This window comes from Nematocida displodere, assembly GCF_001642395.1.
Source record: "Nematocida displodere strain JUm2807 chromosome Unknown 1, whole genome shotgun sequence".
Classification (NCBI taxonomy): Eukaryota; Fungi; Microsporidia; genus Nematocida; species Nematocida displodere.
In genome coordinates this window covers 596,132-622,853 of record NW_027138130.1, presented here as the reverse complement: position 1 = coordinate 622,853, position 26,722 = coordinate 596,132, and the positions used below count along the sequence as shown (strand labels likewise).

The window sequence follows — 26,722 nt, the reverse complement described above, 5'->3', positions numbered from 1 at the left end:
CCTTCATGTTTATTTGTGTGCATAATCACTCTAAAATTTTTATGGCCAAAGCACCAACCAAGTCCAAGGCAAACAAGCGCCAAGGCAAAGACACGCCCAAAGAACAGAACCAAAACACCCGAACCTACTACAAAGGAGTGAAACAGCCGCTTCCCCAAAGATCAAAACTAACCCGAACTGTCATCAACAAAACGTTCAAAACTGACGACGAGCTCAACGGCTTCATCCTCAAAGAGGGCACTTTTAAAGACAGACTCAACGCTATGACTCTGGTGACCATCAAAGAGCTGGACGAAACAGCTGCAAAGCAGCTACTCTCCATTGCGGAGACGGAAGGGGGGGACAAGTCATACCTGGCACTGACCTATGCGATAAAAATCATCAGCTACTACGATGCCGTGGTTAAAGAGGAAGAGTCTTCGCCCTTTGTAGCTTTTATCGACAAAATCAGGTTCGTTAAAAGACTGACAGATGCCTTCCGTCTACAAATGGCCTCACCGTTCCTCCAGAAGAAGGTAGCTATGCTTATTAAGAACTTGGTCAGCTCAGACATTCTAGCGGTGCAGATGGTTGACCTGCTTATTGAGGTTAACGACTCTTCAATGCAAAAAGAGACCTTGGCTGTGATAGACCTGATCATAAAGAAGAAAAACTTTACTCTTCTTGATATAATCAAAGAAAAGATTGTCCAAACGGTTCTTTACCACAAGAACCTGAAAAAAACCAAAACCATGATGACCCTGGCCCACCACCTTACCCGAAAAGACTGGGTACGAAAGCCCGAAGATTACAAAGAGTACATCGTTCCCCTCATCAGGGGGTACACCGCCATGCTCAAAAAGCTATACGAGGGGATGTACAGCCCCAGGCCCGACCCAACAATCCGCATCTCTTCCGTTAAGCTGGTTTTAGACGGCATTCTCCGCTTCCTTCTTTGGGAAAGGTTTTTGCCCGCAGGCTTCCTCCCAGAAACAAGAGTGTCTAAGTTTGTGAAGGAGTGTGGGTACATGATCTTTAAGCTGGCGTATCACGACAACACCAAGTACTCCTTCCCCGCCCTGACCATTCTGGAAATAGCCAGTGAAACGGAAAAGATCAACTACGTCAAAGTACTTATAGATACGGTGAAGAAGTACATCTACCTGAACGAGACGCCGCGCTGCGAGCTTCTAAACAAGGCAATTAACCAAAAAGACCCCGAGGTCCAGGACCGAATCGTCAAAAGCTCATACATCTACCAAATTGGAGGAAAGTACCCCCTTGGGTGCCAAATGCTTGCGCACGAGTGCTGCCCCACCTTCCAGTCGCGTCTTGGTCTGATGCTCCACCGAAAGTCGTACGACCCCGACGTTTCCAAGAACGCCGAAGCTCTCCTAAGAGGGGATACCATTGAGGTGTACAACCTATGGTGCTAGGGCCCGAAATCTTCGAAAGACCGAAAACCTCGAAAACCTCGAAAACCTCGAGAACCCGAAAGACCCAATAAATATGATTCAGAGCAATAAAAATTTTTATGCACAAAGACAGCGGTAGAAAGTTCTTATTCACATCAGAGTCCGTAGGAAAAGGGCACCCAGACAAACTATGTGACCAAATAAGTGATGGAATAGTAGATGCGTGTTTGGCACAGGATAAGTTCTCAAGAGTTGCCGTTGATGCAGTTATCAAATCTGGCATGGTTATGCTAGTTGGAGAGCTTACCACCAAAGCAGTCATTGACCACGAGGAAATAACCCGAAAAGTTCTTCGGGAGGCCGGGTACACCCACGAGTGGGGCCTAGACCCAGAAGCCTGCACCATTCTGTCCCTCATTACCAAACAAAGCCTAGACATCTCAGACGGCCTGGAAAGAGTGCAGAAAGATCCCTGGGACCTTGGCGCCGGGGACCAGGGCATCATGTTTGGGTATGCCACCGATGAAACAGACTCCCGAATGCCCCAAACAGCTGCGCTCTCCCACGCTCTTGCCCAAGGTCTTTACGAGCTACGAAAAACAGTCGACTGGCTCGGCCCAGACTCAAAGACCCAGGTAACGATGGAGTACGAAGAAACAGAAAACAACGGAATCAAGAGCCTAACCCCAATGCGGGTCGACACCATTGTTATCTCCACCCAGCACAAAGAAGACAAAGGCACCGAAGAGATTTGCGCCTTCCTGCTTGAGCACCTCATCAAGAAAGTCGTTCCCAGCCACCTTCTGGTCAACACCCGATACGTTCTCCAGCCAAGCGGCAAGTTCGTTGTTGGCGGTCCTAAGGCCGACTCAGGGCTAACGGGCCGCAAGCTAGTTGTTGACTCCTACGGCGGATGGGGCGCCCACGGGGGAGGAGCTTACTCGGGCAAAGACTGGAGCAAGGTAGACCGAACAGGCGCCTATGCAGCCAGGTGGATTGCCAAGTCTCTGGTTGATGCAGGCATTTGCAAAAGAGTACTTGTCCAGGTCTCCTACGCCATTGGCGTAAAAGACCCCATTTCTCTCTACGTTGATGTTTACGGCAGCTCTCCCTTCAGCAACGAGTACATCCTGACCATTATTAAGCAGAACTGGGACCTCCGCCTTGGTGCTGTGGTCCAAGAGCTCTCACTGGACCGGCCCATCTACCAGCAAACGTCAGTCTTTGGGCACTTTGGGCGGGAAGGCTTCCCCTGGGAGGTTTCCAAGGCCATCAACACCCCCTCAGGCAAAGACAGTGGCTCCAAGGTTTGGGCTGTTGAGGACTGTGGCATGTGTTCGGGCTAAGGCCCCGACCAAGGCCTCGTGCCCATACCTAGGCCCATACCTAGGCCCACACACTGCACAATAAAGCACTACTTACCTTACCCCTCACAACCCACACCCACACCCCCCCCACAACCCACACCCCCCCACAACCCACACAACCCCCTACCCCACACACCCACAACCTTATTCTTTATTGTATTTCAGAGTCCCACTCTAAGTTATCCTCTATTTTAATCTGCTCGGTAATGTATGCAGGATCCCTGGCCTTAATGAAGGATCCAGTGCCTTCTTTGCGCTTGGGGGTCTTGGTCTTAGGCTGGGTTCTCTGGGCCTGGTGCATCGACTCAAGGAAAGAGGGCACTTCCTGGTTGGCTTTCTTGAGCGTGTCAATCAGAAGGGGGACGTGGTGCATGTCCTCCTTTCCAAAGAAAGCAACGGACCTTCCCCCCTTCCCTGCTCTTCCCGTCCGCCCAATGCGGTGGATGTACTCCTGGAGCTCGTGGGGAAGGGTGTAGTTGACAACTAGCTCTATCCCGGGGATGTCTAGGCCCCGGGCGGCAACTGAGGTGGCAATAAGAATGGGGGGGTCGCACTGGGTGAATCGGCCGAGTGCTTCTTCTCTTTCCTGCTGTGTTTTGTCTCCGTGGATGCTGGCACAGTCTATCCCTTTCTTGTGGAGGAAGTCGCTAATCTCTCTGCACTGCAGCTTCTTCTCTACAAATATTACAATCTTTGGCCTTTCCTCGTACGTCTTCTGCTTTGGCTTGGTCTCGACCTTACTCTTCCCCCAGACCAGCTTCGGGCCTGCTGAAAAGGTTGAGGCGTGTGTATGGATGGGGGTGGAGGTGGCAGCGTACCCGTACTCTTCAAGAAGAGAGAGAAGCTTGGTTTCTTTTACCTGCTTTGGTCTGCAGTCGCTACTGCTGACGTTGATGATTTCCTGGGTGATGTTTTCCTTGGGCCCAACACCAATGTGCACCTCGGCCGGCTTTTGCTGGAAGAAGTCTTTGGCTATCCTCTGGACGGCCCGTGGGAAGGTTGCTGAGAACATCATTGTCTGCCGCTTCTTGTCTTTATCAAAGTCGTGGATGAGGCTTTTGATTTGGCTCTCAAAGCCCATGTCAAGCATCCTATCTGCTTCGTCAAAGATAAGCATTTCAATGTCGACAAAAGAAATGTGTTTGTCCTTCAAGAAGTCCTGGAGCCTTCCCGGGGTTCCGATTAGGATGTCTAACCCCTTCTTTATTGTGGCTATCTGGTTTCTCCGATTGTCTGCGCCTCCGTAGGCCAGGGCGCAGGTAATGTCCATTCCCTGGCTTAGAGCGTCGCACTCTTTGTGGATTTGAATGGCCAGCTCTCTTGTTGGCACCAGGATAAGAACCCTTGGGTTGTGCCTCTTGCCGCCAAAGCCTTTGTTGCCTCCGCGCAACGCGTTGATAGCTGGAACCAGAAAAGCAACTGTCTTGCCCATTCCAGTAGGTGCACAGGTAAGAATGTCGTTCCCGTGCAGTGCCAGCGGTATAACGTACTTTTGGACTATGGTTGGGTCAACAATCTCTTTCCCTTCCATGTTTCGCAGTATTTTTGGGTTGATCATTAGCCCTTTGAAAGTTTTGACTGAGTCTATTTTACCAACTGCTTTAATGGATATTCCATTCTCTTTAATTTCTGTTTCTTGTTCTTCCTTCATGTACGACGGTACGTAGTGTGTGCTCATGTTTGGTCTTCTGAAAAATTTTATTATTCTAATTTGTTCAAATGCACCGTAAGGCTCGTCAGGAACCCGTCACTTGACGAGACTAGCAGTGTGGCTGTGGTTGGCGAGGCTGTAACCAAGCACAAGTCTGTGATGGGAAGAAAGGCACAGTCTACCACCCGAAGAAGACAAACATGCTGCTCTCCCCGAGAAAACAGGTAAACGTTCCGTCCCTCAGTAACAAACAGAAAAGACTCGGTGGCCAGAACGTTGCCGGGGGACGAGGCGAAGGGGCCTATGCCCGCAGACAGAAGAAACTCTGGGGCCTTGAGCAGGTGAACGGCATACTCCCCGCTGTACCACCCAGAAGGAACGTAAAGAACACTTCCATCGGGAGAGAAGGCTAGTCTTCTGAAGAAAAGCGTGTGTTTGTCCGTTATAAGAGATTTTTTGTTAAACTTACGAACCATCTTTCCTTCTTTGGTAAATATCTTTAACGACCTGTCCTTTCCAAAAGTGGCATATACATTGGACGACGCAGCAATTCCCTGGACTATGTCTTTGTGCGCTCTTTTGGTGGAGAGACACTTTCCCTTCAGCCTGGGCCCTGTGTCTGGGAGCACTCTGAATCTTTCGGGGTGCTTGGTGCGCGATGCTTCCTTGTCTGCCAGGGCGTACACCTCGACCCTTCCTGCCGAGGTGCCTACAAGGACTTCCGTGTTAAACCAGGCTACGTCGTATATGTCGGTGTTGTCGCTCTCTCTAACGGTTATGGGAGTGCCTGTGTAGACAAGGTCTTCTTCTGTATGCTCTCCCTGGAGGACGTCATCTACTGGCCAGAGATATACAGCACCACCATCACCTGCCGAGAGAAGAAGGCTTCCCTCCCCGTTGAACCTAACGGAGTTAACACTTCCTTTGTGTCGGGCTAGGGTTTTAAGGTGGGTCATGGCCACTGCAGGCGCGCCCGTGGTATAAACAAACTCTTGGGCAAAGGTTGCTGGTGTGTCGATGTATTTCCAGAGACGAACACACCCGTCGCCACCAGCCGTTGCCACAAGCAAGTATCCTTCCCTCCAGGTCCCAGCCACAGAGAAAACAGCTGCATCCTGGTGAAATTGGAGGTTGTGCTTGACCACCTCGCACGATGCCTTCATTAAAAGTTTGACACTTCCAAGTGCCCTATTGTAGTTTAACGGGGCGTGTTGTACGGTGTTGTTCGGCAACGGTATGTACCACATAGTCCATTTATTTCGGTGCCTGGGTTCACGGGTCCCTGGAGTGGCCCAGTCCCTGCGCACGGTTAAAGACTTCTTCATAGGGAGAGTCCTTGAAGATGGTCTTGCACAGCTCTGTGTTGTCTGAGCGATGGGCTGCGGCCAGGGCAATGAGCAGCTTTCCTTGGCGGTACGCTTTCTCTGAAGCGCTCCTAAGCTGGGTGGTATCATTAACAATCGACGAAAGAAGGATTTCATTCTCAATCGATGACCCCTTCTTAGCACACTCAAGTGCCTGGAGAATCTCTCCCCTCTCAACGAGCAACCCACAGAGTCTGCTGTACTTAGCCTCGGAGTTGGAGATGGCTACAGCTTCATCGAGGCGGCCGAGTTTTAGGAGCAGCTCAAACTTCTCGTCCTGGTCCAGGCTCACTGCGAGAGCGTCCTCAAGCCTGTCCATTCGCACTAGGAAGTGGACGCAGTCCTTTGACAGCGCTGGGGGAATGCCTTTGGGGAGCACTCCGCTGACCACTGAGCCCTGGAAAGCGGCAAACTCCCAATCGATCGGGAAGCATCCAAGCTTTCCGTTGTCAATGTACCAGAGCCTATCTGTGACTCCAAGAACCACGCCCGTGGAAGAGAGCTGGTCCATTGCCATGGGAATGATTGGTGCTGACTCGCTTGGGGCGTCAGGCACAACAAAGTAGCTAACTTTCCCTCCCCCGTGGATAAAGACGGTGCTGTTTTTAGCGCACCACGAGGATACCTTGCACCTGTACTGGTTCAGGGTCTGTGTTCGGGTTAGTACGTCCACCCTGTCCTTGTAGATGGCTATGCAGGTGTCGCGGTGCATGTGGGCGCCAATTGCTTCTTCTTCAAGGGCAAAAAGGACCCTTCCCTGGCGGTCAATGATGCAGGAGGCACTACTTTGGGTTTGGACGAGTACTTGTGGCTCAGTGTTCGGGCTCGTTTGGCTTACTTTTTGGATGCTTTTGACTGGTGCTCTGGATTGGTCGGGGTATGAGACAACTACCTTTCTGTCTACCTCAAACTCTGTGTACTGAACAATGTCTGTGCCGTGGACAATCAGGAAGTCTTCGGGACCCGTCCATATAAGCGAATGCCCTGGAACTGTTAGCTGAAGCAAAAACCCTAGAATGGTGTAGATATAGACGGTGCCATCTGTTTCCACTGCGAGGTACCTTCCCGAGTCAGATACTTCCAAGCGGTCTGGGAGGTAGGAAAGGGTGGTTACACTCTTCTGGGCTTGTGGGTTGGATGTTTTCACCTGTTTTATCGTGGTGTCTTCAGTGAAGATGATTCTTGCCTCCTCTCCCTGGACCTTAAAGCTAAACAGAGAGGTGGTCTGGGCCTTCTTGATAAAACAGAGTCCCTCGTCTCCTCCTGCAACAATGTCTTTGCTTTGTGTTTGCCCGACGCACCAGAGTCTTTGGAGCCTCGCAGGCACAGCTGTTTCGGGCCTAAACCTCTTTTTCGTCCACTCTCGCACAATGCCGTCCTCTCCAGCCGTTAAAAAGCCGGCTGCTGTAGTGGCAATCGATGTAACTGGTCCCGTGTGTGCTGGTACGCTGGTAATGAGTGCCTCGGTTGAAGCGTCCCAGACGCTTACCTTCCCATCGTCTCCTCCGCTAACAATGTACTTCTCTCCAATGTATGCCACCGCATTCAGCCCCGTCAGTGCTCCTTTTAGCACCGCAACTGACTTTCCCGTTTCTATGTTCCAGATACGAACGGTGGTATCTAACGAGCACGAGATAAGTATTTTGCTGTCTTTGGGCGAGAACTCGGCCGACATGACAAAATGGGTGTGTCCTTCAAGGGAGCGCACGGGGGACAGGTCTTTTGAGTAGTCCCAAATCTTGATGCTTCCATCGTCTGAGCAGGTGGCAATGTATGGAAGCGTTGGGTGGACCGCAATCTTTCTAATGAAATCTTTATGTGCCTGGACCTTTTCCTTTATCTCAAACGTATCGGTGCAGAACACGCGGACCATTCCATCGTCTGAGCCCAGAACAAAACTCTCTCTCTCCTCTAAAAACTCGCCTGCACGAATTGGCACCTCTCCAATGCTTGCTGACTTAATCATCGTCATTGTTGCCGTGTTCCAGAGCTCAAAGTCTCCGTTGTACACTGCAGCCAGTGCGAGTGGACTCTTCTTGTGAACGCCCAAGTGCTTTACTCTTGCTTTCTCAAATCTTCCTGAAATTCTTTCTTCCATGAACCCTCCTGTGTTTCTTTCTTCCATGAACCCTCCTGTGTTTCTCTTTTCCATGAAATTAAAATATTATCTGTCTCCAATACAGTCCCCAATACCGTCCACTGTACCACTGCCCGTACCACTGTCCGTACCACTGCCACCGTCCACAACCTACTACTGTACCACTGTCCGTACCACCTACTCCTCTGTACTTGTTTATTTAGATGCTGCCAAGGAGCTTATCTCCCGTTACTGTGTGTCGAAACCCCGAAACCTCGAAACCTCGAAACCCGAACGCTAAATTCGATCGTGCTTCATGTACTCTGGAATTCCAGGGGTCTTCATAAAGGAAACGTTCCTAGCTGCTGCCAAAAGAGAGTGGGCGATCTCAATGGCTATTCTGGGGGTGTCAAGGGACATGGGTACATCTGATGCAAGAAGGTTTGGGGCGATCATGTTGACGATGTTGCTGTATGACATAAGATTGTTCTCTACAAAGGTGCCAGCCAGGTCCACAGTATAAGCTACGTGCTTCAAAAGCCAGATTGTTCCTGGGTCCAGGGTTGCTAGAAGCATCAGGCCCAGGCCGTAGTCAATAGTCTCGCTTTCCTCCGCGCCTATTCGTGGGGCTATGGCCGTGTAAAGGTCTTTGGAGATGATTCCGTTGTTGAAGCTTCTGATGTAACGGTTGAACACAATGGAAAGGGCCTTCTGTTCCTCGGTGTTCCTCTTGAGAAGGTCGCAGTCTATCTCTTTGCCTTGGTAGATGTACTCATTGAACCTCTGTGAGACGTCAATGTCTCTGGGCGCGACTCTAAAGACCCCGCCTTCACTGGTGCTGAGTGTCTGTGACAGTGCCTTGCAGATCCGGATGAAAGCCAGCGAGACAGGAGCTCCTTTTTTGATAAGGAACGGGGTTTTCTTTAGTTTGCGCACTTCCTCGGCCTCCCACTCCTCCATTAGCTCCTCTTTGGTCTGTTTTGGCTCTGGGCTTTTGAAGAGGCAAGCTACTGACATTTTGAAACCCGAGGCCACCTTTTTAAAGAAGCTCTTTCTAGCTTTCTTTGGGGGCTGGGACAGCTCCTCCTCTTTCTTTTTCCGGGCATCAGCAAGTCTTTCCCTGAAAATGTCTTTTTCCAGCTCACTAATGAACTCATCGCTTTTTCTTCCGTCTGTCCCGTACCCTTCAAGAAGCTTCTTCCCCGAGTTGTTCTTGAAGAGTTCTTTGTGGGCGTCTCGGTAGAGACTCTGTCGGTGGACGCATTCTGGTGCTGTTCCAAGGAAGGAGGTGAACTCTTCGTCAAAAAGAGGCTGAACAAGGGAAAAGGTATCTGCTTTCTTTGAAAGCAGCCATTTGAACCGGTCTGGGAAGTCTTTGGAGTAGAAGCACGCTGACCTAATGCCACCAAAGAACTTTTTCAGGTCTTCTTCTGTTTCCTTAATCCGAAGTAGCTCTTGCTCCCCGTCTAGTTCTTGGCCTGGTATCTTTAAGTGCTCGTCTGTTGGTGAGATTGTATGAACCCAGCACCTTTCATCTGAGACTCTTAGCTCCTTTGGAAGCGATCCTACCCCGAAGGGGCTCTTTCTCGCAGCTGCTATCTGTTCGGGAGACTGTACTGGAAGGGTTCTGGGGGTGGGTGTGCACGCGGCTGTGTTCGGCATACCTGGTTGTACCTTGGCCACTGATTCCTGAGCCACTGTCCCACTGTCCACCACTGCCCCATCATCCACCACCGTCCCATTGTCCACCACTGTCCCATCATCCACGCTTTGTTCTGTAGTACTATCATCATCTCCAAACACAACCACTGCTAGACTGCCACTTTCCTGTTCCGAACCTTGTTCCGACTCTTGTTCCGACTCCGTGTCACTAATTGCAACAACCATTAGACCCGTGCTGGCAGTTGTTTCCTCATCAGCCTCAGCCCCGGAAACAGCCTCGGAAACAGCCTCGGAAACAGCCCCGGAAACGGCCTCGGAAGCGGAAACAGTCTCTGTACCTGGCACTGTGACAGTCATAACCTCTGAAGCACTGGAGCTGATTGCAGCAACCATTAGATCGCTGCTGGTTTGGGAGTGTGGTTCATCTGCTGTGGCGAAAAGGGTGTCTTCGAAGGAGTTGCTGGTGTTGTCGATGTAAATGGTGTACCACGCATCGACTAGCTGCTGCACTAGCAGCTCGAACAGTCTGACCAACTCTTGGAACAGGGCAATTTCATCCTCGGGGGTGCTTATGCGGTATACCCCCTGGATAGCATTGAGGCGCTCGACCCGTCGACAGACCCGGTGCTCTTGAACTATCCGCTCTATCTCTTCGGGCGTTTCTGTGCTTTCCCTGTGCCGAACGAACCTGTCCTGCTCCTCCTCCCTGGCCCAGTGCGTGTTCTGGCTAGCTAGAGCCATTCCCGCCGCAATAACCCTAGGCAAAAGCCTTCGGACGCTCCGCGTGCCCAAAGTGGGCGGCTCTTGGCAGTGCTTGACCAGGCCGTCCCTCATGCCCTCAAGCACGTAGAAAAAAGAGTGTTTCACCGACAGAGCAACTAGTTCAGAGAGGTAGCCCTGAGGCGCTGGTTTCCCCAGCCTTACGCCCCTAGCCTGCTCAAAGACTATCTCCACAACCAATTGGACGTACTTGTCGCGCAGGTCCCTAAAATGCCCGACAATGCCTCCCTGGATGATCGCTGAGTGGGTCCAGAGCATACACGCCCGGTCAAGCCGCATGACCAAGCCAATCTCCTCGAGCGACTGCGGCACGCCCTCGTTCCTCTGGAGGACTCGGTAGTAGAGCTCTCTTGCCACTGCCCACGCCCCCGTGTAAAAGTCTGTTTCTTTGGTTCTGTTCGCGCAAAACTCCTCCACTCTCTGAAACTCCGCCAGAAGCTCGGTCTCGGTCATTTCAGAGGTGTTCCCGTTCAAAAGTCGCGCAGACCCGATGAATGCAGCAAACTTCTCTGCCGTGGTACTTGGCCTTTTCTCCTCTGCTAGCTTTTTCTCTGCATGGGCCACCAGGCTTCTGCTAACACCGAATGTTTTGCTCATAAGATTTTCGAAAAATTCAGTCTTCCTTTGATTCGCAAAAAATAAAGCCTTTGACCGAAAATAGTCATAGACCTTCAGAACCTCCAAAGCCAATGGACCTTCTCCACTCTCTCTGCCCTCAAGAAAGTAAATAATCAGGCTGGCTGTGCATAAGGCAAGAAAGCTAGGAATGGCTTTGTGCCGGATAAGGCCCCTCTGCTGCTTCTTTTTTAGGTTGAAGGCGAATGAGGCAACAACTCTCGCGGAAAAAGAGGTTAGTTTGCATGGATTTTTCCGGAGATGCTCCGCACAGGACTCTGCGACGTGGTACTTCTTTTTGTGTTCCTCGAGGATCTTCGCGTATGACTCCGCATGCATCTGGGCGCTTTTTTCTGCCAACATGGAAAATAAACAATCTGCAGTATTTGTAGCTTTCACTTGCCTAGCATAACAAATATGAAACCTCTGGTCTTAGAATACGCTGTTGGGGCGCACAGTCCCTCAGAGGACGAGTGTACCCCGAGGAGGGTAAAGGAGCATGCCCCCAGGGATGCAAACAGTCGCTGGTGCACCCAGAAACACGACCAAAACCAGTTTTTAGAGCTTGTCTTGGCAGAGCCTGCAGTGGTTCATAGCATCACCTTTGGCAAGTACTACAAGAACCACCCGTGCAACGTCAAGGACCTTTATCTTTACGGGGCCCCTGCCCACTTTCCGAATGAAGCTCTTTTCTCCGAGCACACCTGGATACTTCTTAAGAAGGTTAGCCTGGAAAACACGCCTGAAGATGAAACATTTCTGCTCCCGCAGACGCACAACGCCAGCCTGCTTACTCTTAGAAAGCTAGCTGTCCTTCCCCGCTCAACCTGGCACCACAACTACAACTATTCCATCTGGCACATCAGTCTACATGGATGGTCCCATGGCTTGGTCCCGAACAGCTCCACCCCCACAGAGCCCGTCTGTTCGGGTCCTGGTGTGGGCGTGGGCGTGGGTCCTGTTGGGACCTCTCTTATGGGGGTCTTGCGTGGTATTCTTGATGAGCCATCCAAAAAAGGCGTGGTAGGTACTGAGGCGTATGCTAGGATAGAGGAGGTCCTTTCTGAGCACTTTGCCCAGGAGGAGTATGCCTCGGTGTTTTTGACCGAAACAACGCGTGCCACCGTTGAAACGATCTCTCCTCCAACCCAGGCCCTTGTTTTATCGGTGTTTTTCAACATCTCTGAGTCGCTTCTTTATGTGTTCACTGAGTATAACGGCGGGCCCGCAACGTACGTCCTCCAGGAGACCGTGTGGGAGGGGGCGCCTTCTATTTATCCACCAACCAACAAAGTCTTTTCTGTCTTTTCCGGGAAGTACGTGTTTCTGCCGTATACCTGTCTCTTGGCCTCGGGCGAGCTGTCTAAGATAGACATAACCCAGAACACTTCCACCCGGATCCAGGACACTGAGAGCCGCTCGATCAAACGAATACGGATCATCTCCAGCCCCATCAGCCGAAAAATCTACGTCTACACCCAGGCCATGGAAGACATTTACACTGAAAGAGTCGTTACTGAGGAAAGAACGTTTGAAGTGGTCGATGTAGACACCTGTGAGAGGACCGTGCTGCGTAAAGAAGCTTCCTCTGTAGGCTCTTCCCCCTCCATTCCAAAAGACTTTAGGTCGGCAACTGTTCTCCCTGGGTGGAAGGAAAGACTTCCGTGTGTCTCAAACACTGACACGTCCAAGGACGTTGTTTGCTTTCTCTCTCTTACCAACAGATGCGTTCTTCTCTACTCCGTCTCTTCCAACTCGGTTTTTAAGTCGATTGATCTTCCGCCACAGGAAGAGTCTTTTCTTGACAAGGTGTCCATTCACTGTGGACGTCTTCCTTCCCCTGAGCACCCTTACAGCGAGGTTGTCTTCAGGGCTGGAGGGCGTCTGTACCTCTACTCGGTGGAGAGTGCCTGCTGGGTCAAGGTGGCCACCTCTCTTTGCCAGAAGAAGTCGGTTCTTGGCTTTGGCCGGGTCCTGTACCTTGTGGATAACGACACTTTGGAGACGGAGCGGTTGGTGCTGGAAAGCACCAAGGAAGACACTTTGTTTAGAAGGGCTGTTCTCTGTGTCAGAGTAGCTCTATTCAGGTCGCTTATTAAGAACCAGCCTGCCCTGGCTCTAGAGTACTTCCAGAAGCGGGTTGTGTCTCTGGCTGAGTCGATTGGTGGGGAAAAAGCCAATGTGCTTCATTTAGTAAATGAGCTGGTCAGTGGCATGTTTTCAGCGCCCGACCTAATCAAAGAACTAGCGAACACTCTTATTCGCTAGGTGTTCGGGTTAGTGCTTTTTTCATCAAGAAGTAAATTTTTAAATTTAGGCTATATACCCGAAGCAATTGCTATATATGGAAGTTACCGTATGTGGAAATTGGCTTTTCAAATATAAAAATATGAATATTTTATGAACGAAACAGAATGAAGAGCTACACTCTTATCACACTTTCCCTAACTGCTTTAGTCTTCTTTGTGCGCATGTGTTCTGCTACCACCGCCACTGATGATGGATCTAAACATTCCGAAGAACCTTCAAAACTTTTACCCGATTCCGAAAATACCATCGACCCTGAACACCCCTCTGACCCCGAACCTCCAAAAATCATCTTTACTATTGGCACCCCCGAGCAGTCCGACCGCCCCAAGCATTCCGAGCACCCCTCTGACCCCGAGCACCTCGAGCACCCCGAACATCCAAAAATCATCTTTACTATTGGCACCCCCGAGCCCGAACCAAGACCCGCCACTGAGACTGAGCCCGCCCCGGAAGAAGACATTGATTTGTCAGAGTCTGATGTTTCTGATGTTTATTGGTCTCCTTCTGATAAACTATTTAGACACAGCATAGACACCGAATCAGATCACGGCAGTGAAAGTGAAAGTGAAAGTATTTGGGTCAGTTCGGAGGCAAAGGCGCCCATTAAAAGGATTGGTCGTTCCGCAAGTACCGAAAATGTTTGGGCCAGTTCGGAGGCAAAGGCGCACATTGAAAGGGTTAGTCGTTCCGCAAGTACCGAAAATGTTTGGGCCAGTTCGGAGGCAAAGGCGCACATTGAAAGGGTTAGTCGTTCCGCAAGTACCGAAAATGTTTGGGTCAGTTCGGAGGCAAAGGCGCACATTGAAAGGGTTAGTCGTTCCGAACACCCCGAAAGTACCGCAAACCCCGAAAGTACCGAAAACCTTGAAGAGTGTTCAAGTGCAGCAGCAACAGAACCACTGGACCAGGACTCAAGTGAAGCCACCCAGCAAAAAGACGATGGTCAAAACCCCCCGAACACCTGCAAAAGCTGCGTTGACCACAAATACTGGTTTGAAAATCTACACTGGCTTCTATAGAGCATTGGTTTAGTCGATAATAAACCTTTTTCATATGTTCAGTTTTCCTTATATTAATGCTCACAACCATATACTATATATTCCCAAACCACTGAAATTTTCATTTATTTTATGGCCAACCACCTTCTCAGATACACTCTTGCCGCAGCCCTATTCTTTATCCAAACCTTCTGTGGGGATGTAACCACCCCCACCCCAACGCTAGCACTCGGCAAACTCTTTATTAAGAAAAAGTCTATGGCTGAGCACCCGAACAGCAAGTTTGAGCCTAGCCAAAACCCCAAGCACTTGGGTGAAATAGACAATGTTGATGATTTGTTCAGTGATGCAGACGATATAACAAGCCAACAAGACAGCACCATCCACAACGACCTCTTCATGGGAGATGGTGACTTTTTCGCCAACTGTGATTTTGAAGGCATTGAAGGTGTCTCAGATAATGAGACCTTCTTCGACACCTTTGATCCAACACCCTTTGAAAAACTGCTCCAAACTGGTGGCCGAGACCACGATGGCGTTCTTAATACGACAACCACCCCCAGCAACATAAACACCGAAGAAAGCAGCGACACAGAGTTGATTAGCAGCTCCATGGAAATCGATGCCAGTGACCACAGTACATCCATTGAGGTTGATACCGGAGCGAACACTAGTAACAACCAATAAATCCAGTACCCCCATACAACCCACCGACATACCCCCACACAAACCTTACAGAGAAAAAAAAGTGTTCGGGTCAGTTATTTATAGACTTATAGACTTGTGGGGTTATAGGTGTACCGAGACCCAGAAACCGACACCGACCCAGACACCGGCCCGAGACCTAGCACCCATCCACCCCTGTCTCGGGGCTGGAAAGAGCGGCCTTGATATCTTGCTGCACTGCATCTCTGGTTAGGTTGAAGTTCCCAGGACACGGCTTGGCCAGGCCAATGGCGCAAAGGTCTCTGGCTATTTCAACCATGACGATTCTGTCAGGGTTGGTGAGGCTGACCTGGAACGGGAGCTCTTTGCCCACTGTGGCAATGATAGCCTCTGTGCTGACGTGGGAGCACAGCCTCTTTTTTAGAACAATTCTGAAGGTTTGCTCGGGCTCAATGCACTTGGCCAGCTCCTTGGTTCTCTCCTCTAGATTGGCCAAAGACAGCGTGAAAATACTCTGCACGGGAATAACTCGCCGAATGAACTGGACCCGCTCTGTCCGCGCAATAAGCCGGTTGTATATCTCTAGTTCGCTGTATTTTGAGTTGTTTCGGATAAAAAGCACATCTGAGCCTCTGTTTCCACCAAGGAGCATAAACGAAGACTTCTTGATTTCTTTTCTTTCTCTCTGTAACTGCTGAGCAAAGGTCTCCTCAACCTCTGGTGCTTCTTCTGGCGTGTTTGTTGCCTCAAGGGAGTAAAGCGCCAGTTCCAGAATTTTGACAGCCTCCACTGTTCCCTTTCTGTATCCTCCATCAACGCATGTTACTACAAACCCACCCATGACTTAGAGACAGCAGCAAAAAATTTAGCAAAGTCATGGGAGCAAAGAAGAAAACGGGAAAGACCCGTTTGGACAAGTACTACTTCCTGGCCAAGGACCACGGATACAGAGCCCGTTCAGCCTTCAAGTTGATCCAGATCAACCAAACGTACAACGTACTTTCTAACGTACGCTCAGTGGTAGACCTATGTGCAGCCCCTGGAGGGTGGCTGCAGGTCGTTTCAAAAGCTGTCAGGCCACCAAGCAGGGTGGTCGGTGTTGACCTAGACCCGATCAAGGCCATTCATGGCGTAGACACGCTCATTGGAGACATCACCGAGCCAATTTGCCAGACCGACATTCTTCGGCTGGTGGGTGAGACGGAGGTAGATTTAGTCCTCCACGACGGAGCGCCAAATGTTGGGGCCTCGTGGGACAAGGACGCGTACGTCCAGAACGAGCTTGTCTGTCACGCAGCCAAGCTAGCCTGCAAGCTTCTCAAGAAAAACGGCACCTTCATCACCAAAGTTTTCCGGTCCAAAGACTTCAACTCCATTGTTTGGGTGTGCAACCAGCTCTTCACCGAGTGCATTACCACCAAGCCAAGGAGCAGTCGAGAGGAAAGTGCCGAAGTGTTCCTTGTTTGCAGAGGGTACAAAAAGCCAGCGATTCTTGATGAAAAGTTTTTTGATCCGTTATTTATCTTTGCAGAAAAAGATGAAAAAGAGCACAAAGAGCAAATTCTCTCCAACCTTCTTCAGGGACGGATAGAACTTGATGAGTGCCCCAAAGTCATCATTGATTGCATGGAGAACATGATTGATGAAGAAACCAAGATTCTTCTCTCAGACTTACAAGTCGTTGGCGACGCAGACAAAAGAAGGCTGGTAAGAACGCTAAAAAAGATCCAAAAGGCCTACGTTGGCCGGGAAGGAGGCAACCAGCCAGAGGAGCTCATCGATGACCGAACGGCCTTTGAGAAGGAGCACCAAGAGCTTGAAGAAACCAAAAGAATCATGAAGCGAAGAGAAAAGATTCTGCAGCGAAGAATCCTAGCCAAGCGCACCAAAAGACTCGGTCTCACCGAGGACGACATCGGCGAAATAGAGAAGCTCCACGGAGACTTCTTTGAAGACAACATGTTTGAAACGGACGAGGAGGAAGAAGCCTTCCCAGAAGAGTTCCCAGAGGAAGACAACCACGTCGAAGAAGATGCCTCAGACGAGCAAAACGACAGCGAAGCAGACTCCTGCTCCTCATCCATCGATCTAGAAGACAAAGTTCTTGGGTACCGGCTAAAAGAGGACGAGGAAGAGTTTGAGAACGACGGCATAGACAGGTACGTCTACGACGACGACAACCTCCCACAATTTTTCAAAGACGATGAAGCCAAGTACAACCGAAGACACGTTTTCAACGCCGACCGAGAGTACCTTGAGGCCAAAGTCTCCAAAAAAGAGCTGGAGCTCAAAAGCCGGCGCCTGAAAAGAGTTGAAAGAAAGATCCAGCGCATCAAGTCAAGAATGGAAAAGTCAGAGCAGGACGTTGATCTAAGAGCCGTTAGAAAAAGTGCAATGAAAAAAGAAGCCCGAGAGCGGCCGCAGATGGTCTTCTCAGGCCCAGCCAAGTCAGTGCCCAGGATGAAAGGCCGGATCAAAATGACGGACAAGCGCATGAAGAAAGACAAAGCAGGACTTAAGCGTGCCGAAGAAAGAAAGAAGAAGCGCTAGTGGCCAAGGTCTATGCCCGGGGTAGCTAGCCCGAGATCTATGCCCGGGGTAAGCTAGCCCGAATAAACGATATTTTAAGCCTGCACCGTACCATGCCCTGTCCCGTACCATAACCCATACCCGTACCATGCCCTGCCCCGTACCATAACCCATACCCGTACCCGTAACCTATTTATTATTTTGGAAGTCTTTTTTTGGATGAGTAAGAGGTTCCTTCAAGAGCTTGAGTTTGTGCAGTGTTTGAGCAATCCAAACTATTTACAGCACCTGTACCAGAAAGGATACTTCAACAAGAAAGAGTTCAAAGACTTCCTCGTCTACCTCCAGTATTGGAAAAGGCCAGAGTATGCCCAGCACCTGATCTTCCCACAAACACTAAACATCCTCAACCTTCTGATTCACTCGGAAGAGTTTGTTGAGTCTTTAAAATACAAACAAGTAGCTGACTTCCTCTCGTCCCAGCAATACTTCCAGTGGAAAAGTAGAAGGTAGGAGTCTTTGGGCAGGGGCAAGGGGGTAATGAAATTCTCTGACCAACCCTCAGAGGCGTCCACCACGCAGTGCTAGTACCAGATGCAAAACATCATCGTTCTTTATGTTGTAGACCTCTAGCTCGTTACCATCGACCAGCTGCTTTCCAGCGTAGATAAGTCGTTGCTGCTGGGTCGAGATGTACTCTTTTTCCTCAATCATTTGCTTTATCTGGGCTACTTTCATCTTATGGTCTACCTTTAGCTGGACCTCAGTGCCCTCAAGAGTCTTTATTTTTATAAACATGGGGTACGGAGTGTCTGGGCTATTCTCCGTGGCACATCCCCTTATCCCCGTACAAACTATATATAGAGGAGAGAGAGAGTCTTTATGAAGAGCAGAAAGGAGTACAAGCACGGCAAAATGACTAAGCCCGAGGAAGAAAACCGGGCAAGAAAGGGGGCAATGATACCATCGGTGGACAAACTCACGGCGGGAGAAACGACTAAGGAGTCAGAAAAGATAGTCCCGCCAAAGAAAAGCATTAGCTTTGCACAGATGAAAGATAAGCCACAGCCACGGCCCAAAGAGGAAATAACCATTGATAACGCCCAAAACAATGCAGAGATAAAAATAGCATTGTCTAAGATTAACAACGCAGCAGCCAAGATCGACCAGGCCCAAAAGAAGAAGGAGGCAAGGTTCACAGAGAGTCTTCCCCCAAGCTCACCATACAGCGCCTTTACTACCGTAGACATGCCCGTTCTTAAAAAGATGGAAAACCTTTCCATATCAAACAAGCCCAAACCCAACACCAACAAACAAAAAGAAGCCCAGTCTATCCACAACATCCTTAGGTCAACCAAAGGAGTGCACCCTTCAACCAACTCTATGCTCCAACCACACATTGTTGTCCCAAAACAACCAGCCCAGCCCAACCACCTAGCAGGCCCAGGGCCAGGGTTTGGGTCCAAGACAGTGTCCAAGGCTGGGTCCAAGGCCGGGCCTAAAGGTACACTGCCCACCGCAGGACCAGTGTTCGGGTCTAAGACTGCCTCTAACCCGAACACACAAGGCACACGCACTGGTACTGGTACTGGGAGTAGCACAGGCAAGGGCCTGTACGCACCTAAACCAGCGACGCAACCTGCCACGGGAGCATTCTTCCCGCAAACACAAAGCAGCAAACGTGCACCAGCAAGCCTTAAACCATCCCTCACCCACAACCCAGCCCTTCCCAAGACCCAAACTAACCCAGCCCTTCCCAAGACCCAAACTAACCCAGCCCTTTCCAGGACCCAAACTAACCCAACCCTTTCCAGGACCCAAACCAACCCGAACGCCCAGCCCAGGACCCAGGACCTACTCCCAAGGCCCCGCCCGAACACAACCAGGTCACAGCAGCCAGCGACCCTTTCCAACCCAAGCGCTCGGCCAGCCATGCCAGAGGTCGGGAAGAGAGGAGACGGGTCGGCATATCTCCAAAGACTCACGGGGCCAACGGACGCTGAGCTAAGAGTTTCTCAGAGACCAAGCTCCAAGGATCCCTCGAGGACCAGAGAGGTTCCAAACGTCAAATACAGAAAAGCCATGAACGAGAGAGCTAAAGAGTCTAAGTTTCCATCTAATCAAAGAAGAGATCTAGCCAGAGAGGAGTAAAAATAAACTACATCTTAAATTTTTTATGATTAAAATTGTTACTGGAAGTCCCCGAAAGCAACAGGAAATCACGAAGTACATCAACGGCCGCATTCAATTCGAGTTCATAGCCCAGGACCTTAACGAAATCCAAGGCACAGCAACTGAAGTTCTTGTTCAGAAGCTCAAAGATGCCCACGCCCTCGTTGGTGGCCCGGTCGTTGTGGAAGACTTCTCTTTATACATTGATGCCTTATGCGGCTTCCCAGGGCCGTATGTCAAGTCAATCCTTTCCTCTGGGGGCCTCGGGCAGATAGTTAAGAATTTACAGCCTCTTGGAGCAACCAGCTGTGAGGCCGAGTCCCTCTTTGCCTACATGGACGAGGCTGGGGAGGTGCACACCTTTTCTTCGAAAGTCAAAGGCACCCTCGTCCCACTTGACGAGCCCGCAGATGGCCTCTTTGGCATTGACAAGAGCATGATCCAAGCAGGCACGACCATTCCCTTCTTCCACCTCAGCGAAGAGGAAAAAGACGCCCGCTCCATCAGAAGAGAGACCATTGACAAGCTCGTCAGCCATATTAGCCAGTAAATGGGACACAGCACAAGGCGTGGAAGGCGCCAGGATGCAAAAATAAATGGGTGTTCGGGAGAGAGCTATGCTGAAGAAAACACTGGAAGAGTGCGAGGCAGAGGTCAAGAAGGTGCATCCGTACATCAAAGTGTACGACGTCCTGGCAAATGATAGACCAGGGATGGTTGCGCCGCGGGGCGCCGTAGAAAAGCACCTAGACAGCTGATTTATTACTCGTGGCCTACTTTAACGCCCAGGGCTGAGAGAGCCACGGCAAAAGCATCAACAGCGCACCAGGGATAGGTGTAGTCTAGGATGTACTCGTCTGTGTCCACCTTGCCAAAAGTCATGGTGATGTATCCACTGTCGTTGGGGTGGATGACTTGAAAGTTTCTCACAGAAGGCAGAGTCACCCGGCCGCTAAAGTTCAGGACGTAAGCATCTGTCTCTGAGTTGTAGTACGGCTGCTTGTTCATTAGCTGGATGTATTTGCCTTGTTTCTTGTGTATCCGGGTGGTAAGAGGCTCTGTGTAGGTCGTGTTTATGGGGTCGATGAAAACCTGGAAGGATCTGGGGCCTATGTCACCGTACAGGCCAATGTACTTCACACAGAGGGCTTCTCTATCGGGGGTTTTGAGGATGTACCTGGTGCCAAGAAAGTTTCCTTTGAGGGTGGCGACTCTTTCCTCGCCCTCAGCAATGCGCCAGCCCATGCCTGCTGCTGTCCCTGCGAGGGAGAGGCCTGTTTCGGAGTGGTAGGTGTAGACGGACGAGAAGCAGGTTCTTTTTTTGGTTACCTTGCCCTGCTTTGTTTCTCCCAGGCGGGGGACGGCGTGAATGGAGGGGGCAGGTTCAAGGGGAAGGCCAGCGAGGTGGGTCTCAAAAAAGTCCGGGGTTAGTGACTCAGAGGGAGAAGCAGGGAGAAGGGTTTCTTCCAGGGTGCTGAAACGGATGTCTTCTTTGCACTCTCTTTCCATGGCCGAGGCTCGGGCAGGAGCAAATAGAAAAAGGGAAGGTGTCCAATAACTGTAAAAGATTTTAAAATTTTTAAACAATGGACGTACGGCTACAGCTTCTCGTTAAGAAAGACCCGGCCTCGTACACTGCCTTGTATGCGAACGAAGTGGAAAAGCTGAGAGGAATGCTGAGAATATCCAAGCTTGATCCCGAAGCAAAAAATCCAGAGCTTTGCTCCCTTCTGGTTTTCCTGCCCCACGTGTCCACCCACTACGAGGAGGACATTGCTAGCGACATCTTCAACTACATGCTTGACTACTACACGCTCCTTGACAAGAGCCTGGCACAGGCAGCCATTACCTCAATAACCCTTCTAAAGAAGTCCAAGCAGATAGGCCCAGAGGTCTTCTACAAACAGTCAATACCACTGATTGAAGAGATGGACAAAAGAACAAAAACCATCTTTGTCCAGTTCATCATTTCAGAGATTATCAGGGACAAGGAGCACTGGCCGCTCATCAAAGAGACGCTTCTCACCGCCATTCGCTCGGGGGTGGAAGCACATGCCAAGAGAGCTGCGTACGTTTTCATGCACATGGTCAGTAGAGAGGCCTGGGTCGATGGAGCATCAACAGAGACTGTTTTTGAAATTCTTCTATCGGCACCAGACGTTGTTGTCAACTTCATTTTCATGTACCTCCTGGATCGGGTAGAGCTAATGGTTAAGGAGGAGGATATTGAGCTCCCAGACACCGAAAAGAAAGGGAGCAAGATCAAGAGAGAAACCAAAGGCGACGAGAAAAAGAAGGAGAAGCAAAAGAAGGAGATAGAGAAAAAGCTGGCCAAAAGAGAAGAAAAGCGGCTAAGCAAGGACCCGAACATTATCATGCTCCTTAAAAGGCTTGAGGGCACGGGCCCGGCCTATGGAGCCAAGATCTTCAAGCAGATGAAAAACTCAAACAAAAGTGCCGATCTAAAGCTAAAAATGGCGCAGGTTGTGTCAAGGATCGCCTGTTTCTACAAAATCAACATCAAAGGCTTCCTTGGGTACATGACCAGGTTCATGTTCCCGCACCAGGTCCAGCTTCCCCTTGTTTTTTCCTCGATTGTTCAGTCAATCCATGAAACAACGCCACCAAAGGAGATAGAGGCCATCTGTGAAATGATTATTGAGAACTTCTGCAACGACTACAAAGACGATGAAGTGATTGCCTATGGGATAAACTCACTCAAAGCCATCATCCGCCGGTACCCAGAGGCCTCAGCCTACAAGTGCATCCAGTATGTTCTGGACTACCGAAAGACAAAGAAAAAGAGGGCCCTAACTGCCTCAACCGCCCTGAAAAAGATGATCCGAGAGTCAGAAAAGGCTGCCTACAAGCTAAAGCAGGCTGAGAAGAAAGCCGCCCAGGAAGAAGCCAGGGCCCTGGCCGAGGAAAACGCTTCCTCCAATGCCTCAGACGGGGTTTTAGAGGAAGCTGAGGACGAGGACGAGGACGAGAACGACGAGTTTGAAACAGATTCTGACCAAGACCTGGGCTCAGAGTATGATGAAAACCTAGACCCGAACCAGGACAGTGACAGTGACATGGACAGTGACTCAGGATCATTGATAGAGTCGTCAGAAGAAGATCCCAATGGCTTTGTTCCCGAAGAAAAGATATCTAAGATAAGGAAAAAGGCAACCAAAGAGGAAATAATTGAAAAGGCAAAGAGCGAGAAGTACAAGAAGTTTAGAAAAGACCTGCCCACCTCCAACAAGACCAAACAAAAAGAAACCAACTATACCGTTAGAAAAACCAAGCATAAAAGCGTGGCTAAGAAGCTTAGCAGCAAAGGCAAGAAGTCAAAACAAGGCAAGCGGCGATAGTCCCACACGTCTTATTGCGCGGGGGCATACTGCGCAGGTCTCAGTAGACTAGTCTCGAAGTACCGAAGTGTCAAAGTACCAATAAAAACTAAAAACTAAAAACAAACCCGAACTTGAAAAATAAATGGTACGGGGCTGGCTATGTACGGGACTATGTACGAGGGTGGCACAGGGCTATGTACGAGGGTGGCACAGGGCTATGTACGAGGGTGGTACGGGGCTAAGCATTGGAGGAATCTATATATGTTATTTATTAGCGTGGGCTACTGGGTAGTACGTACTGCTAGGTATAGGTATTGCGAAAGCCCGAACCCAAACCCAAACCCGAGCACAAACCCAAACACAAACCCGAGCACCGAACTATCCAAGGCCAGGTGCATCATTGTGCTTGTAGTTTGGAATACTGTGCTGGATGAAAGGAATTGATGAAGACTCAAAGGGGAAGAGGATGCTTATGTTTCCGTGGAATGGGTGGACGGTGTAGGTCTTGTGGACACTTTTGTACATGGTCTGTATCTGGAGAGAAACCATTTTAATAACTCTTTCATCTTTAACCATCATGATGACGTCATCGATTACTGAGGTGTCATACAAACCCATCAGCTCCAGGGACAGGTACATAAGCCCCTGGAGGATAACACTTGCAAAGGTGTCGCTCTGTGTAAGCAGTCTCTCCTGGACGGCCGGGAGTACTTCTGTGGTGAAAATGGCCAGGGTTGAGGGAGCAAGGTACTTGGACGAGGCCAAAAACGAGCACAAGTAGCAGAACATCTTTTCTCTCCGGGGATCGTACCCGTTGAAAGCCCCCGATCCCAAAAAGGAAATAAAGGCATTAGAAAACTTTTCCTCGCTTGAAAAGGCTGAAAAGATGATAAAGTGAACAGATAGCAAACCAGTGCACGGAAGAAGCGTTTCCTCAAACGCCTCCATCAGCCGAACGAACAAAGCGTCGCTCATGTGTGCAGTGCAGTACTCCATCAGTGCAAGCGTTCCAGTAATAAGAATGGACAGCTTGTACTTAGTCTCCTCGTCAACCGAGGAGCTCTCCTCTGTTAGCCCCGGGGAGTACTCAACCATCCGGGAGAGTGCCTCTGTCCACGCACAAGAAAGAAGCTCGTCCCACTCGCTTGAAGAAACAAGGTCGTACTCAATGCCAACGGAAACGTCAACATTCGCCAGCTCTTTGATAAGTCTCTTGACCATTGGCCCCTCCAGGAAGCAGGCCCCCTCAATTCCTGAGAGGTAGTCCTTGATTTTACTTAAGCTTAAGCGGCATCCTCCATTGTTAATCCTTGAAAGAAGCTTTAGCTTCTTAAACGCGGTCTTATTGCTCTCGTGGGCGTATGCAGAAACAAGCACTTGAAGATCGCTTCGCTCAGAGTCCATGGTAAAAAATTTATTCTTTGATTAAATAGAGTAATTTTCTTAGATTCATGGGCAACTCAGGTGAGGAGGGGTGGATATCTGCCCCCAAAATAGACTTCACACGTATGTATGGCAACGGCAAGCATAAGAAAAAAACAAACAACCAAAACAAGGAAAGTATGGAGCTAAAGAAGCACCGGATACACTGGCAAGGCGAGGGGGCAAAGATAGACCTGCAGGCGTGGGAGGAGAGCGAGGGGGCCGAAGAGCCCAAAGTTCAGGGCAAAGACTGGACCCCTGGCATATTCACACCGGGACCGCGGGCAGAGCCGCCCTTTGAGGTGGAGATGCTTCTTAACCTTTTTGTCTTCCGTGACGGAAAAGAGAAAACAGTCTTTGTCCTGAAGATCGCTTCCCTCTACACCTCGTGGGTGGTCATAAAAACCATTGAGGACATAGTTCGCCTTGTAAAAGCCATCAAAAAGGCGACGAACCTTCTGAACAAGCTTGATGCCAAGCACCTCCAGTCTATCTCTCCCGGGAGACAGAGCGAGCGAGAGTCTTTGGTCACCCTCATTCTCTCAACCATTCTAAACAACCAGGCCTTCCAGGTCTGTGCCCAGTCCTTTGTTCTAACCAATGCTGTGACCATTGAGGAGATAGAAGGAAGGCCCAGAAACGTGCTGGTTTCAAGTCTCCGGGGGGACACTGGTGGGGTGTACCTGGTGGAGTACCGGGGGTGGCACCTTGGGTGGAGGTGTGGGCTGTTTCAGCTCTACAAGAACATTTTTACGCGCACGTCCACCCGAACGGGCAAAGTGACTGAAACCATCGACCTGACCCGGTGCAGCATTAGCATCAGTGGAAGAACTCTCAAAGTCAAAGAGTCGCAGAACGAGCGGTCCTTTGTGGCCAACGACGACACATCGGTGGCCATTCTTAAGCAGTGGTTCTTTTCAGGCAACGAGTGTTTGGTATAATAAAGGGTGAGCCAGTGGTAGGTGGGCTTTGGCTAAGAGTTTATTTTATGGCCGGAGCTAAGCTTTAGCATCTTTTATCTTTCCATAGAGATAGGTACAGAATCTTTGAAGGCGGACAATTTCGGCATTTATCTCGGTGTTGGTCATAAACTCAGGGCCAGCAGGTTCTTCCGTGGTGCCTAGCTGGTATCCGCGGAGGGCTTTGGTGGCAATGGCAAAGTTTCCCAGGCAGCTGGACATCTTTTGGCTGACTGTGACGTACTTCTTGCCAATGGGCTTCTTGCACAGGCAAGCTACTGTGTGATAGGTACAGAGACTGTCCTCTTCATCGACCGAGTGGCTTATTTCTTCACCAATGAGAGTGTTTGGAGCATGTGTGAAGATAAGAGAGTCATTCATTCTTTCAATCAGGAAGAAAGAGTCGGTGACGATGGTGTTGCACCCCGTGCACTGGAAGGCAATCGGGTTCTTTAGCTCCTTGGACATTTTTTTAAAGAAAAATCTACCATTAAATCAACTAAGAGGCAGGTTTTAGAAAAGACCTTTTGGAGCAGGGCATCCGCTTCCGGGTGCATTGGGGGTTGTTGAAGTATCCCGACCAAGGCGAGCAAACGCGAACTTAGTCTGTGAGTTTCAAAAATATTTTTAGAGAAGGATGAAAGGGTGCAAAGAAAGAGTAGCACTGTGGAAGAGGCTTGGGGAAGCGGGCGAAGAGAGAGACGACTTGGAAGAAACGCTAATGGACGATTTAGACTTTTGCATGCATCACATAGACGAGCCTAGCACTCTTAAGCTTATTGCTGAGATAGTTCAAGGGCTGCCACTGGTTGAGGAGCCAGCAGTCGCCCTCGATGGCTTTGTGCGGATTCTTCAGGCCAAGAAGAAAGCTTCGGTTGCTATCCTCCGTGCAGTGGTTACCTTGGTTTCGGTGCACGGTGCCGACCTACCCGATTTTTTCAAGATGTTTCACGACTTATTAACGCCATTTCTATTTATGGAAAGTTCTGACGAACTTCTTTTAATGACGGACCAAGTGCTTAAAGCAGAGAACCTTTCGCTGGCCGTGGTTAGGTCGATCGTTAAACGGCTTGCCTTCCTTGCCCTCCGCGTGGACACGCTCCTTGCCCACAAAATCCTTGGAGTTATCTCCAGGGCGATGCAGAGGCACCCGCGGGCACCCGTTCCCTATAAAAACCGGGAAGAAAAAGAGAACACTGCAGAGTTCACCAACTACCAGCCGTACCTCTTTGAGATAGACGCCCTCAAAGACCACCCCGTCCTTGGAAACGCGGCCCGAGCCATTAAATCCAGCGCCCCCGTTGAAAGACTTACTGAGCACCAATTTATTACTGCAGTTGAAAGAGAATGGGCTAGTTAGTTCGGGACAGTTCGGAAAGATTCGGGACAGTTCGGAAAGGTTCGGGACAGTTCGG

At 50.0% G+C, this 26,722-nt stretch overlaps 21 protein-coding genes across 21 annotated transcripts; 12 read left to right on the top strand and 9 right to left on the bottom strand.

Moving 5' to 3' along the window:
- Positions 1 to 41: 41 nt before the first annotated feature.
- Positions 42 to 1,415, top strand: NEDG_00498 (uncharacterized protein; the record flags this gene model as incomplete). The annotated part of the gene is made up of 1 exon (XM_067687916.1): positions 42 to 1,415. One exon carries the CDS (start codon positions 42 to 44, stop codon positions 1,413 to 1,415), a length of 1,374 nt encoding a protein of 457 aa, XP_067545624.1.
- A 98-nt stretch (positions 1,416 to 1,513) lies between these two features.
- Positions 1,514 to 2,740, top strand: NEDG_00497 (S-adenosylmethionine synthetase; the record flags this gene model as incomplete). The annotated part of the gene is made up of 1 exon (XM_067687915.1): positions 1,514 to 2,740. The coding sequence occupies one exon, from the start codon at positions 1,514 to 1,516 to the stop codon at positions 2,738 to 2,740; it is 1,227 nt and encodes a 408-aa protein (XP_067545623.1).
- A 172-nt stretch (positions 2,741 to 2,912) lies between these two features.
- On the bottom strand, positions 2,913 to 4,439 carry NEDG_00496 (ATP-dependent RNA helicase DDX3X; the record flags this gene model as incomplete). The annotated part of the gene is made up of 1 exon (XM_067687914.1): positions 2,913 to 4,439. One exon carries the CDS (start codon positions 4,437 to 4,439, stop codon positions 2,913 to 2,915), a length of 1,527 nt encoding a protein of 508 aa, XP_067545622.1.
- A 23-nt stretch (positions 4,440 to 4,462) lies between these two features.
- Positions 4,463 to 5,575, bottom strand: NEDG_00495 (chromatin assembly factor 1 subunit B; the record flags this gene model as incomplete). The annotated part of the gene is made up of 1 exon (XM_067687913.1): positions 4,463 to 5,575. The coding sequence occupies one exon, from the start codon at positions 5,573 to 5,575 to the stop codon at positions 4,463 to 4,465; it is 1,113 nt and encodes a 370-aa protein (XP_067545621.1).
- A 109-nt stretch (positions 5,576 to 5,684) lies between these two features.
- On the bottom strand, positions 5,685 to 7,928 carry NEDG_00494 (coatomer, subunit beta'; the record flags this gene model as incomplete). Its single annotated transcript, XM_067687912.1, has 1 exon — positions 5,685 to 7,928. One exon carries the CDS (start codon positions 7,926 to 7,928, stop codon positions 5,685 to 5,687), a length of 2,244 nt encoding a protein of 747 aa, XP_067545620.1.
- A 222-nt stretch (positions 7,929 to 8,150) lies between these two features.
- NEDG_00493 (uncharacterized protein) lies at positions 8,151 to 11,273 on the bottom strand (the record flags this gene model as incomplete). Its single annotated transcript, XM_067687911.1, has 1 exon — positions 8,151 to 11,273. The coding sequence occupies one exon, from the start codon at positions 11,271 to 11,273 to the stop codon at positions 8,151 to 8,153; it is 3,123 nt and encodes a 1,040-aa protein (XP_067545619.1).
- A 54-nt stretch (positions 11,274 to 11,327) lies between these two features.
- On the top strand, positions 11,328 to 13,178 carry NEDG_00492 (uncharacterized protein; the record flags this gene model as incomplete). Its single annotated transcript, XM_067687910.1, has 1 exon — positions 11,328 to 13,178. One exon carries the CDS (start codon positions 11,328 to 11,330, stop codon positions 13,176 to 13,178), a length of 1,851 nt encoding a protein of 616 aa, XP_067545618.1.
- A 146-nt stretch (positions 13,179 to 13,324) lies between these two features.
- On the top strand, positions 13,325 to 14,239 carry NEDG_00491 (uncharacterized protein; the record flags this gene model as incomplete). The annotated part of the gene is made up of 1 exon (XM_067687909.1): positions 13,325 to 14,239. The coding sequence occupies one exon, from the start codon at positions 13,325 to 13,327 to the stop codon at positions 14,237 to 14,239; it is 915 nt and encodes a 304-aa protein (XP_067545617.1).
- Positions 14,240 to 14,350: 111 nt separating this feature from the next.
- NEDG_00490 (uncharacterized protein) lies at positions 14,351 to 14,905 on the top strand (the record flags this gene model as incomplete). The annotated part of the gene is made up of 1 exon (XM_067687908.1): positions 14,351 to 14,905. The coding sequence occupies one exon, from the start codon at positions 14,351 to 14,353 to the stop codon at positions 14,903 to 14,905; it is 555 nt and encodes a 184-aa protein (XP_067545616.1).
- A 157-nt stretch (positions 14,906 to 15,062) lies between these two features.
- Positions 15,063 to 15,725, bottom strand: NEDG_00489 (tRNA acetyltransferase TAN1; the record flags this gene model as incomplete). The annotated part of the gene is made up of 1 exon (XM_067687907.1): positions 15,063 to 15,725. The coding sequence occupies one exon, from the start codon at positions 15,723 to 15,725 to the stop codon at positions 15,063 to 15,065; it is 663 nt and encodes a 220-aa protein (XP_067545615.1).
- A 35-nt stretch (positions 15,726 to 15,760) lies between these two features.
- Positions 15,761 to 17,434, top strand: NEDG_00488 (AdoMet-dependent rRNA methyltransferase SPB1; the record flags this gene model as incomplete). The annotated part of the gene is made up of 1 exon (XM_067687906.1): positions 15,761 to 17,434. The coding sequence occupies one exon, from the start codon at positions 15,761 to 15,763 to the stop codon at positions 17,432 to 17,434; it is 1,674 nt and encodes a 557-aa protein (XP_067545614.1).
- Positions 17,435 to 17,632: 198 nt separating this feature from the next.
- On the top strand, positions 17,633 to 17,926 carry NEDG_00487 (mediator of RNA polymerase II transcription subunit 31; the record flags this gene model as incomplete). The annotated part of the gene is made up of 1 exon (XM_067687905.1): positions 17,633 to 17,926. The coding sequence occupies one exon, from the start codon at positions 17,633 to 17,635 to the stop codon at positions 17,924 to 17,926; it is 294 nt and encodes a 97-aa protein (XP_067545613.1).
- A 48-nt stretch (positions 17,927 to 17,974) lies between these two features.
- NEDG_00486 (ubiquitin-like protein Nedd8) lies at positions 17,975 to 18,211 on the bottom strand (the record flags this gene model as incomplete). Its single annotated transcript, XM_067687904.1, has 1 exon — positions 17,975 to 18,211. The coding sequence occupies one exon, from the start codon at positions 18,209 to 18,211 to the stop codon at positions 17,975 to 17,977; it is 237 nt and encodes a 78-aa protein (XP_067545612.1).
- An 84-nt stretch (positions 18,212 to 18,295) lies between these two features.
- NEDG_00485 (uncharacterized protein) lies at positions 18,296 to 19,564 on the top strand (the record flags this gene model as incomplete). Its single annotated transcript, XM_067687903.1, has 1 exon — positions 18,296 to 19,564. The coding sequence occupies one exon, from the start codon at positions 18,296 to 18,298 to the stop codon at positions 19,562 to 19,564; it is 1,269 nt and encodes a 422-aa protein (XP_067545611.1).
- A 25-nt stretch (positions 19,565 to 19,589) lies between these two features.
- On the top strand, positions 19,590 to 20,135 carry NEDG_00484 (inosine triphosphate pyrophosphatase; the record flags this gene model as incomplete). The annotated part of the gene is made up of 1 exon (XM_067687902.1): positions 19,590 to 20,135. One exon carries the CDS (start codon positions 19,590 to 19,592, stop codon positions 20,133 to 20,135), a length of 546 nt encoding a protein of 181 aa, XP_067545610.1.
- Positions 20,136 to 20,347: 212 nt separating this feature from the next.
- NEDG_00483 (uncharacterized protein) lies at positions 20,348 to 21,094 on the bottom strand (the record flags this gene model as incomplete). The annotated part of the gene is made up of 1 exon (XM_067687901.1): positions 20,348 to 21,094. The coding sequence occupies one exon, from the start codon at positions 21,092 to 21,094 to the stop codon at positions 20,348 to 20,350; it is 747 nt and encodes a 248-aa protein (XP_067545609.1).
- A 77-nt stretch (positions 21,095 to 21,171) lies between these two features.
- Positions 21,172 to 22,944, top strand: NEDG_00482 (protein SDA1; the record flags this gene model as incomplete). The annotated part of the gene is made up of 1 exon (XM_067687900.1): positions 21,172 to 22,944. One exon carries the CDS (start codon positions 21,172 to 21,174, stop codon positions 22,942 to 22,944), a length of 1,773 nt encoding a protein of 590 aa, XP_067545608.1.
- Positions 22,945 to 23,304: 360 nt separating this feature from the next.
- NEDG_00481 (uncharacterized protein) lies at positions 23,305 to 24,330 on the bottom strand (the record flags this gene model as incomplete). Its single annotated transcript, XM_067687899.1, has 1 exon — positions 23,305 to 24,330. The coding sequence occupies one exon, from the start codon at positions 24,328 to 24,330 to the stop codon at positions 23,305 to 23,307; it is 1,026 nt and encodes a 341-aa protein (XP_067545607.1).
- Positions 24,331 to 24,377: 47 nt separating this feature from the next.
- On the top strand, positions 24,378 to 25,289 carry NEDG_00480 (uncharacterized protein; the record flags this gene model as incomplete). The annotated part of the gene is made up of 1 exon (XM_067687898.1): positions 24,378 to 25,289. The coding sequence occupies one exon, from the start codon at positions 24,378 to 24,380 to the stop codon at positions 25,287 to 25,289; it is 912 nt and encodes a 303-aa protein (XP_067545606.1).
- Positions 25,290 to 25,346: 57 nt separating this feature from the next.
- Positions 25,347 to 25,775, bottom strand: NEDG_00479 (uncharacterized protein; the record flags this gene model as incomplete). The annotated part of the gene is made up of 1 exon (XM_067687897.1): positions 25,347 to 25,775. One exon carries the CDS (start codon positions 25,773 to 25,775, stop codon positions 25,347 to 25,349), a length of 429 nt encoding a protein of 142 aa, XP_067545605.1.
- A 169-nt stretch (positions 25,776 to 25,944) lies between these two features.
- Positions 25,945 to 26,667, top strand: NEDG_00478 (U3 small nucleolar RNA-associated protein 19; the record flags this gene model as incomplete). Its single annotated transcript, XM_067687896.1, has 1 exon — positions 25,945 to 26,667. The coding sequence occupies one exon, from the start codon at positions 25,945 to 25,947 to the stop codon at positions 26,665 to 26,667; it is 723 nt and encodes a 240-aa protein (XP_067545604.1).
- Positions 26,668 to 26,722: the final 55 nt, after the last annotated feature.